The sequence below is a fragment of the Daucus carota genome, chromosome 1 (assembly GCF_001625215.2).
Source record: "Daucus carota subsp. sativus chromosome 1, DH1 v3.0, whole genome shotgun sequence".
Lineage (NCBI taxonomy): Eukaryota > Viridiplantae > Streptophyta > Magnoliopsida > Apiales > Apiaceae > Daucus > Daucus carota.
This window is the reverse complement of record NC_030381.2, coordinates 28,280,059-28,291,250: the sequence shown is the minus strand read 5'-3', so window position 1 is coordinate 28,291,250 and position 11,192 is coordinate 28,280,059. Positions and strand designations below refer to the sequence as shown.

The window sequence follows — 11,192 nt, the reverse complement described above, 5'->3', positions numbered from 1 at the left end:
ATGTAATATTAATATTCTTGTCCTGCATTTCTTGTTTTTAGTTTTAATTCAAAACTATGTTTGTAATTTACACTATTCTTGTCCTGCATTTCTAGTAATGTAATATTAATAATTTGTCCCGCATATTTGTGATATATCTAAGTATTATTTTGTCTTGCAACAAATTCAATTCGTTGCAGGACAATTACAATGAGTTCAGTGCCAATCATAGCAGTGTCCAACTACATCTTTGTTTTGTATGCAATTATTATTTTTATTTGTTAGGATTTCGGTGATTGAACACCAATATTATGGAATTATTATTTTATGTTATGCAAGATTTAGAAGTACTGCTTGTTGTTCATCGATTTAGAAGTGCAGGACAGGATAGGGAGAGAAAACAAATGTGCAGGACAAAATATATGCAGCCGTTGGATGTTTAATGATTGGATGGCCAGGATTAGGTCTCTACGGTCTCCAAATAATCAAGTCTCCATAGAACTTTCTTATATATATATATATATATATATATATATATATATATATATATATATATATATATATATATATATATATATATATATATATATATATATATTATGGAATATAATTACAAATTATGATTATTAATCGAAAACTAAGTTATGTAATTCTTTTATTCCAAAAATCATTTAAAATTATGCAATATCTCAACATAATTCTATAACAGAATAATAATCATCCAGAATTATTCTGTTGAAGAATCAGTTCTGAAAATAATATAAAAATAATATGTAAAAAATATATTCTTAAAATATAATTTGATGGAATATTATTATTATATTTATAATAAATATACACAAAAATTACATGACATATTTCAAAACTCATATGAAATCAACATTAAATACACGAATCGTAAAACGTAGCCGACATGGATTTCACATGAACACCAAGTAGACCACACAAAACAAGACACGATTGACAGGAAGATTGTATAAAAACTATGTGGGCAATACATATGAAGAAAGAAAGAGTAAAAGTGAAAGTTGAATAAAAGATGTGGAACTAGAGAATTTTATAAGATAAACTGAACGAAAATTAAGGGGAAAAAAGGAGCCTGAAATACTACTTCATAGAGACGAGTAAAATTTACACGTAACTTGTTACAAAAAGAATGGAAGAAGAAGCTCAGTGTTGGTGAATGCTAGAATATGAGCTTCTTGCTACTCAAATGGTTGCTGCGAATGAGGGTTTTCACTAGCTAATCATGTTGGTCTCAAGAATTTCTCTCTGGAGTCTGATCGCAGCAATGTAGTAACTATAATCAATAATTTGACTTTGAATTACATATAAAACCAAACACAATCGAGACAAGAAGATTAGCACATATGCTTCTCAGAAGATCAGGAACAGAGGTTGCCCCAGAGATTAGCACATATTCTTCTTAAAGCATCTTAAAAGTAGAAAGTAAATAAAGGTAAGGAAACTGCTACTTAATCTGACATATTACTCTGACGAAACAAAAAACAGCAAAAAACAAAACCAGCAAATTATTCATGTGATCCGGCCTATAATTGGCTTTTACTCAGTTTCAATATTTTCCCCCCAGTAATGGTTTACCGGGAAACAGGAAAAAAGACACTGCAACTTTTGTCTTAAAAATTTTCCCCACAAGAAACGTTTTGTCATAAAATGAGCATCACCTATGTATTTAGAACTTCCACTTTCAAAATGGTTTTCGCCAAACAACTAAAGGCAAGAATCATCAGTCAATCTGACTGTCAAAAGTACCAGAAGGAGTTTCAGTTTCTTGCTCCGGAGTCTTCCTCTTTCGTTGATTGTTCTCAGGAGGGGGACTGTGCATGCAGAAAGACTATGTGAGGCGGACTGAACAATATAACATGTTATTGTATATAAGAGATAGAAGCCTGAGAGAACTCTAACAGCCGAAAACAGCATACATCAGCTAATAAATAATTTTCTAGATTGGGGTGGGGGGATAAAGCACGATGATCCAAAAAATTAAATGAATTACCCAAGGATCAAGGCGGTCATCATATTTGTGTTTTCAGCATCAGGTGGGCAATCTGTTTCCAGACTTGCGGGTATATGTTTAATTGGAGAATATTTCCTTGGCACGTCATGGTACTCAAGGTAGCCAGACTCAGGGAGTGCATTTTGTGGAAAATAACTTTGAAGCTCCTCAATCTGCAATCATATTTGAAACATTAAAACAGTAGATCAAACAAAAATGGTAATACTACAATCTGATTTTAGAATCACATGTATGAGAGAGACATGAAAGGAATCTTTCTCGAGGATAAATGATTTACCTTTCTGCGCAGATTAGCATTCTCCATGCTGACCTTCTGTTCCTGGTAGCAAGGGAAGTGGAAAAAAAATATAATAAGGTTATCTCGGTAATGCAATGGCAACTGTTGTCTTTCATCGCAGTGGTAAATGCAACCACATATATGTAATAGTAGTAAATTTTGTAGTTCTACGTAAAATAGCATCATGCTTCTTCTACATATTGACACTAAACTTGCAGGAGACTAATTTCATTTATTCTCTCAATAAATTGCAGGACTCTATTTTATTTCAGTAATCTATGAATTTGTCTTGCCAGTAGGTAAATAAATCTAAACAGGATGCCACTTCTATAGGTAACTATATTTATTAACAACCATATTTATATCTCATCGTTCTTTAAGGTGAAATAAATACAAATTATTTCTTCTATCACATATAGCTGATCGACACTGTAAACTCTTACCTTTTCCCTTGATATTTCCAGTTGCTCCTTCAGTAATTGTTCCTGAGATAATTGATCATTCAGTTAAGAAACCTGTCTTTCTGCATAAAACACTTCACTTAATAGATACTGAGTTACAGGTGGACACGTAATGAAACCTTTTTGTCCTTCAGAGATAATAACCCTTCATTTAAGAGCTGTTCTAACTGCTGCAATTCTTTTAAGCCCAAACCGCTAAGGTCCTTTCCCAATATCTGCCTACGAAAGATGAAAAACATGACCACAATAAGTACACTCTTCCATACAAGTGTTTGACTACTTCACAAGCTAAAAGGAAACTTACTTGTTTTTCATCTTGAGATCTGCACTCTCCTCTTTTAGGCCCTGAACTTCCTGAACTTCCTTCTTCTCGAACACAATACATCAAGAAAAATAAACAGTAAGTATATAGCTTAGTAAAACTTGACAGAATATTTAACCAAAATGAGCATCTCATCTATAGATATGATTACCATGCTAGTCACATGATAGTTTCTCGTTTATCAAAGGACCCGCCTAGCTTCTAATGCATTGCATATTCGTCAAAATAGGGTGATAGTGAGATTTTATTTCAATGGCACTTTTGCAGAGAACCAATGTTAACTATAGTTGAATACATAAAAAAGACACATGATATGTTATGAATAACTGCCTCAGAAGTCAGAAGCTTAGGATCTTTTATCTTGACATCGTTACTGTCAGCAGACACTAAATAACTCAAATAATAGAAGGAAAATTTTGTATCAATTCAGGTGCATCCGGTGGGGGGGCCAGAACTTACCGGTGAAGGGGGCACATTAAATTTTTTTTAGCCGTAACGAGCGAAGGAACTATATGAGGGAGACTACTAGTGATATCTTTTGAGCCCTCATTTTACCTTTCGACTTTTGTGAAAAGAATATAAGAAAAAAATACTTTCGATAATACAGTAATGATATCAAATTTGGGTATTAGAAGTTACATGAGGGTTAAAATTGTATGTTTTTAATATTATATACGCGGGCTTCACATGAAAAATATGTTTTTTTAATCCAGGGGGCACACCGCACACGCCCCCCGAGGGCACAACGTGCCTCCGCCACTGGGTGCATCTAGTTACTGAAGTTTCTAAAAAGAGGTGCGGCACTTTTTAATTCCACTTCATTTTAGCATATGCGCCATTATATGGTGGGCTAGACGGAGAAGAAAAAAGCCAAAAATATTCGAAATAAGAATGATACATACCGGTACCTCATGCACGACAGCAGAATTTCCAGACGTTTCCAGACATTTGCTATACCGTTCAAGTGTCTGATCCATACTGCAATAGCGAAGTAATGATAAACACTCAGAATATGATTTATACTAACCAACAAAGGAAACAGCTGCGCGCAAGATTGAACAAAAACAAAACATGAATAAATAATTGTATTTGCCTCGTTTGGATGATATTCGAGTACTATACTAATTTGATTTACTCAAAAGATAGTGACGAAGAACTAGGTAATCTGCTGACGCAAGCCCTCCCACCGAATAATTTTTAGTTATAATTATTTTCAAAAAAATGCAAGTGACGGTTCATTCAAAGGTCAACTTCTTAATAGACGAGTTTATAATATTACTTATAAAGAACGTATCAATATGGCAAAAGAATTTTAGGTAAAAATAATCTTCACTCCACCCCTGTTCTCTCCGGTGCGAAATCCTCCATTAATGCAAGGTTCAAGATTAGGCATTTTTGTTCATTCTAAGCCCCGACTAACTAACAAAATTTAGTGACCATAATGATGTTAATTATTTGTTCTTTAAAAGAATGTGGTTCTTCTTATACAGTTTTGGGTTCAAAAACCGAATGAAAACACATGAATTGAAACCAAACCAACATTTTGTAAACCCGATTTCAATCAGGTGATGTATCCTTCCTGTGATCATAATCTTAGTCCAAATCAACAGTTGCTCTGAACAAGCACTGGTCCTAATTACTGATATGAGGATCTGTAAGGTATTTCAAATCTTAGACACACATATCACTCGACCGTCTGAATTAAAAAGCCTTTTCAAGCCCAATTTCTCATCTAAGCTGAATCCATTAATAGAGGTCCAGCAAACATGCATGTAAAGATCTAAAATACTTCTACAAATACCAAACATTCATTCAGATATCTTCTGTGGTTTCATTTGTTACTTGGAACCATTAAAATTAGTCTCTCGCCCTCAAAGATTACTCAAATATATGTATCGAGTTTCAGTCTCAACGATACATGACAGCACACTGTTCACATCAAAGCATGTTGTTGACTCAACTCTCCATTTTATAATAACATGTAACAAGAAGACTTCTGTCAATTCAGCCAAAAATTGCAAATAAAATCATATAAACAAGCATGTATATTTACCTGATTAAGTTCTTAACAACAAAGATTAGCAACCACATTAAATCTACTCTTTCTTAAACCAGATAAAAACAATTAAAGCTTGATGTCAACAGATTCAGTAGCAAATCGAGAGAGAGAGAGAGGGAGAGAGAGAGGGGGAGGGAGAGAGAGAGAGAGACCTGGAACTAGCAAACTCAAAAAGCTTGCCAGTGCTGGAGAAAACAATGACAGCAATCTCAGCCTCACACAGAACGGACAGCTCATAAGCCTTCTTCATCAAACCAGCACGTCGCTTGGAGAAAGTCACTTGCCTGCTAGTCACATTCTCGATCTTGGCCATCTCAATCTTTCCCCTACCCATCTCTCCCAATTATCAGATTCACCCAAATCTCTCTCTATATAAAGAGATACCTTGTTCTCTCTCTGGAATATTATTCTTAAAAAGGAAAAGAAATACTGGGCTGGGCTGTCCAGTTTTGTCTCTATATATCCAAATTTATATCTCTACTCCAATCAAAAGAGAAGGTAAAGAGGCGTTGAGTTCAATTTGTAGACAAAAGGGAATAAGAGAGAGAGAGAGATCTAAAAACAGAAATTTTGCATGGCATTAGATTTTATGCATGACACGGCACACGCCCTCTCCACTTTTGACACCTTTTAGAAATCTTCTTTCGCCGCTGGGCCCACGTCTCTCTCATTTCTCTTCTGTTGTCCCTGTGATTTAGTTTCGATATGTCTCATTCAATTCTATACATTTAAAAAGTATCTCAAAATAGTAAACTTTTATTATATAAAAATCTCTCCCACCCACTAACTCCATTTACCTTTCCAAATCTATTATTTCATGGGTCTCACCACTTTATCTATTTTTCTTTCTTTTTCTCATTACTTTACATCAATATACTTATATAAAGGAGAAGCGAGGGGTATGTAGGTGGCGCCTCTCACATCGCTCCGTTCTATTTTTCTAATTTTCTGATATTTTTGAATATTACTTATATAAAGGAGAAGCGAGGGGTGTGTAGGTGGCGCCTCTCACATCGCTCAATTCTATTTTTTTAATTTTATGAAATTTTTGGATGAAAAATATCAAAAATTAGAACTACCTTTTTTAGTTTCGGGTATATTAGAAACAAATTTGAGAATCTGATTTTGTTTCAATTTATTTATGGAATATAATAGTTTGAAAGTTTTAATATGATTTTGTTTCAGATTATTTAATCTTTCAACACCTTTTAGAAATCTTCTTTCGCCGTAGGGCCCACGTCTCTCTCATACTCCCTCCGTCCCAAAATGAATGAGCTGGTTTGACTTTCACGGAGATTAAGAAAAATGTAGTGAGTTTAGTTGAAAAGTGTGTAAAGTGGTGGGACCTATCAATATTTAATAATAGATTTGAGATAGTGGAGGAAAGTAGTGGGTGTAATAGTGTTTATATTATTATATAATGGAGATAGTGGAAGAAAGTAGTGGGTGTAATAGTGTAAAGTAGTGTTCAAAAATAGTAAGTATGATAGGCTCATTCTTTTTGGGACGTTCCAAAAAATAATAAGGGTCATATAAAATGGATAAAATGGGACAGAGGGATCTACTATCCCTTTGATATCTATATACTTCCTTTTGGATATGTCCCATTCAATTTTATACATTTAAAACGTTTCCCAAAATAGTAAACTTTTATTATATAAAAATCCCACCCACCCACCCGCTAACTCCATCAACCTTCCCAAATCTATCATTTAATGGGTCTCACCACTTTACCTATTTTTCTTTCTTTTTCTCATTATTTTATACACTTTTTTTAGTCTTCGCGTCCGATACAAATGCATATATCCATAGGGATGGAGGGAGTATTATCCTATCAATCTATTTTGCTTTTTATTTCATGATAGCTAGGTATATAATTACAGGGTTAAGTGTAGGCAGTACAAAAGAATATTCGAGTATTAGAGCATCTTCGGTGAGATTGGTTATAATAGTTGGCTAAATTGGACATGGCAGAACATTATGTAAAATTTGCTAAACCTGCGAGACATTTTGCTTCGATGGTATTGGCTATATTGGTTGTCTATAATTTAAAAGACAGTATGTTATTAATATTTATTTTGTTATAAATGGAATATATCACTTTAATATGACTTTAATATGATCATAAGTGATGTGTAATATTCCTACTTAGATTTCTTATAAATGATGTGTAATATTCCTATAGATTTTTTATAGACATGTAGTGGATCGACAAATATAGTCATACATAGTAGGTTGTTTATAATTATAGACAAGGGGTCGGTATGGTTGGAGTATCATTTTTCGAAGAAATTGATTATAATATTTATTTTCGGAATATCAGCTTAGCTTTTAGCTAATGACTCTTTATGTTTGGAGATGCTCTTAGAGTCTCAATCATAATTTTATAGTTTAATCTTAAATAATATATCTTTCATTATTCGAATTTATATATAATTTATCATTTATAAGTAGTCTTAAACATAATTATCACTTAATTATTAATATGCTTCAATTTTAACAAATATTAAGATAATTGGTCTCTCTATGAGTTATATTGTGGAACACAGCGTCTTATGATTTAAAAAATAATTATTTTATCTTTTGATAACAATATATAATTTTAGAACATAAATTATAATCTAACAGTTATGAAATGTTTACAAATTTTGTGTGATGCATGGAACTTAGGGCCCAAGCTGTGTTGTTCTTCATATTCTATGATTAATATTCTTTATTAATACAAAACTAGTTGAGAAACGGCACGTTGCGGCAGCCTATAAAAATTATATTGGTGATCCAAAATCTAGTCTAGTTATATATATAATAAGACAACCAAGGGCAAAAATTGCCATAAAAATGGTCGTGAAAAGTCGAATATACCCCTACATATCTCATATTTACAGGAAAGCCATCAATTAATGCATTTATTACATTTTAACTATTAAATACTATTGAATAATTATATTGCTTTGTTAGTTATATTTATGTTGATTGTATTTATGACATTCATTAATCACTCATTTATAATAGCATCATCATTTAATTAATTTTGAGAGATGGTTAAATATTCTTAATTAATTAATGTGCGCAATTTATTTTTTTTTGAATTAGAATTATGTCATTAAACTCTACAATCAGTTACATTAAAAATCTAGATAATTGAAAATACGTCACTCTAAAATATTTTTTATTAGACTTGAAAAATACAAGGATCAGAATGACATGTATCAAACTTGAGAAATAAGACCAAGTTTTGAGTTAGACTCAAAATCAAGTTATTAGTCATGCAAATAATGTAAAAATCAATTTGGAGAATGATCTATATTTGAATATCGACTGAATAATTTCGTAACACCAAGTCTAATAAATGAATTATAGATAAATAATCGTCATAAAAATTTCTTAGAGAAGCATGTAATATATAGATACGTTTTCATTAATAATAGAGCAATAGATGATCAACTAAAGGTGATGAATGTATCGTCCAGTCAAGAGTGACAAATTATAAGTATATACTAAGGAGCTTAAAATCAGTACCGGCTGTGCATGTTCCTTGGATAAAGTTCAATTAATGGTCATCTATCATATGATTATGTGAAATCAATTTGACCTAAAATCAATTTTAACTATCGAAATTTGATTAAACAATCTACTGGACAAATTAATATCAGTATAAACATCTCGTATACAAATTATGTTTTGTTAGTTCAAGTTGAATAAAAATATTATTAACATTATTAGTTTATTTCTAAAATAAATTTATATTTATAAAATTATAAATCAAATATATATATATATATATATATATATATATATATATATTATACATAAATTAAAATCCAAATACATAACTTTAAGATAAATATTAATTATAAACTACGGGCCTGTGCCTCGCAGGCGCTTTTATTCTAGTTAGTATTTGTAGAATAAAATAAATTTGCGGCGGCTTATAAAAATTATATTGATGATTCAAAATCAATATTTGTAGAATAAAACAACTTTTATGTTATAAACATCTCGATGCAATACAAACATTAATATATGAAATTGCAAAATTAGACTATAATTCATGAATAAAAAAAATGAATATAAATTTCTACATATATTTATGATTTAAAGCACGACAAATCATAATTTAGTTGTGTTTTTTTTTATTTTGAAAGTAACCATGTTCTTCACTAACATTGTCATTAACTTGGACTTAAATCAGATATCTGACTTTTCAATAACTTATTAATTATCTCCTGAGAGTATATCCTTATCATTAATACGAACATTGACGTATGAACTTAAATTCATGCACATGTATATTAGTGAATCCTTCCTCCAATTTCTTTGGATTGGTTGTCCGCAGAAACATCAATTTAAATCCCTGAGATAGCGGTCTATAATTATCCTAGCTTGCAATAATTTTTTTTAATACTGTATAATCAGCCTTCACTTAAAAAGTGCTTGAACCGAGTAAACAGATATTGTGAAAGTGTTACATGAATAATATTTTCTTGTATACAAAGTAACCATATAAAAAGTAACAACAACAAACATGTCCGATGAATAAAATAAATATAACCAACAAACATATATCACTAAGAGTTAATTTATTGACATTTTCATCCATCAATATCATGTCAAGAGTTTCTTCCCCCGTATTTGGATTTGTCGACTCTCACGTCAGACAAACTCATACTCTTATCAGCCAATCATCATTATCACCATTCAAAGCATCTAGTTAGCATAGTATAACTCATTATTGTATTAGATGGAGAAGATAAATAGGCAAAAAAAACTGTTTATGTTAAATTTATGATGTCTGACATCAATTTATAGGGGTTGATTTGAGAAAAGACCGGTTTATCAAAATTATTTTTCGTTTTTGATATACACATTTTCCAAAAATATGGTCATAGTCTTGGAAGAAAAGTAAGTATTTTTCGGTATCAGAATAATTGAAGAGAAATTTCAAATTCTGATTTGATATTTATTAAGGTAGGTAGGTTTTATTTTCGAAATATTGAAAAAGGTAGTTTTGAAACTTTCTTCCAATATCTGAAACTAAAATTAGTAAATATTTATTTTTGATATTTTTAAAATTAAAATCGTACTATAATTTGTCACTCTCTTCCAATAATTTTGATACTAAAAAAGGCAGACATATTTTATTTTTGATAGTTTAAAAATGGTAGTTCTGAAACTTGCTTCCAATATATGTGAAACTAAAAAAAATAGTTTTTATTTTTTATATTTTTCATCCAAAAAATCCAAAAAAATAGAAAAATTGAAACAAATTTTATGTTATAAACATTTCGATGCAATACAAGTATTAATATATAAAATTGCAAAATTAGACTATAATTCATGAGTGAAAAAATGAAAATAAATTTCTACATATAACTAATGTTTTAAAGCACGACGAATCATAATTTTAGTTGTGTGTTTTTTTTTTTTTGAAAAGTAATCATGTTCTTCACTAACATTGTCAATAACATGGACTTAAATCTGATAAATCTGACTTTATAATAACTTATTAATCTCCTGAGAGTATATCCTCAATTCCTCATCAATACGAACATTGACGTATGAACTTAAATTCATGCCCGGGTATACTAGTGAATCTTTCCTCCAATTTCTTTGGATTGGTTGTCCGGAGAAACATCAATTCAAATCCTTTAGATAGCGGTTTATAATTACTCCAACTTACAACAACTTTGTTTTTTAATACTGTATAAACGGCCTTCACTTAAAACGTGTTTGAACTGAGTAAACAGGTATTGTGGAAGTGTTGCATAAATAATATTTTTCGATATACAAAATAACTATATAAAAGAATATTCAAAAAAGATTATACAAGATAAAAGAAAGCACCCTTCAAACTCAATTCTCGAGGAACCCCCAATAAACCATATTATCATACAAAAGATACAAAAAGATTAAAAACTAACAATTTATTCAAAAAATCAAGAAATCCATGAATAAAAAGTGATAAAAATAAAAGGATAATCAATTGATTGATCATATCTAGAAATTTGGAAAGCAAGTGAGAAGATAATGTATTTAGTAAATTCTCGAGAGGGCAG

The 11,192-nt window shown here is 31.0% G+C and overlaps 1 protein-coding gene across 1 annotated transcript; it reads right to left on the bottom strand.

The window, feature by feature from the left end:
• Window positions 1–1,726: 1,726 nt before the first annotated feature.
• LOC108220284 (MADS-box transcription factor 23-like) lies at window positions 1,727–5,603 on the bottom strand. Its single transcript, XM_017394017.2, has 8 exons — window positions 5,289–5,603; window positions 3,980–4,055; window positions 3,060–3,124; window positions 2,875–2,974; window positions 2,738–2,779; window positions 2,295–2,336; window positions 1,997–2,169; window positions 1,727–1,817 (listed from the first exon to the last, which is right to left on the bottom strand). Exons 1-8 carry the CDS (start codon window positions 5,468–5,470, stop codon window positions 1,727–1,729), a joined length of 771 nt encoding a protein of 256 aa, XP_017249506.1. The 5' UTR covers window positions 5,471–5,603.
• Between the last annotated feature and the right edge of the window lie 5,589 nt (window positions 5,604–11,192).

Bases quoted from the DNA above. Each gene is read 5' to 3' on its own strand.
- LOC108220284 (XM_017394017.2), bottom strand. From the start codon at position 5,470: ATGGGTAGGGGAAAGATTGAGATGGCCAAGATCGAGAATGTGACTAGC. The intron at 4,056-5,288 runs GTCTCTCTCTCT...TCGCTATTGCAG, and splicing joins TTTGAGTTTGCTAGTTCCAG to TATGGATCAGACACTTGAAC. The intron at 3,125-3,979 runs GTATGTATCATT...ATTGTGTTCGAG, and splicing joins CTGTCGTGCATGAGGTACCG to AAGAAGGAAGTTCAGGAAGT.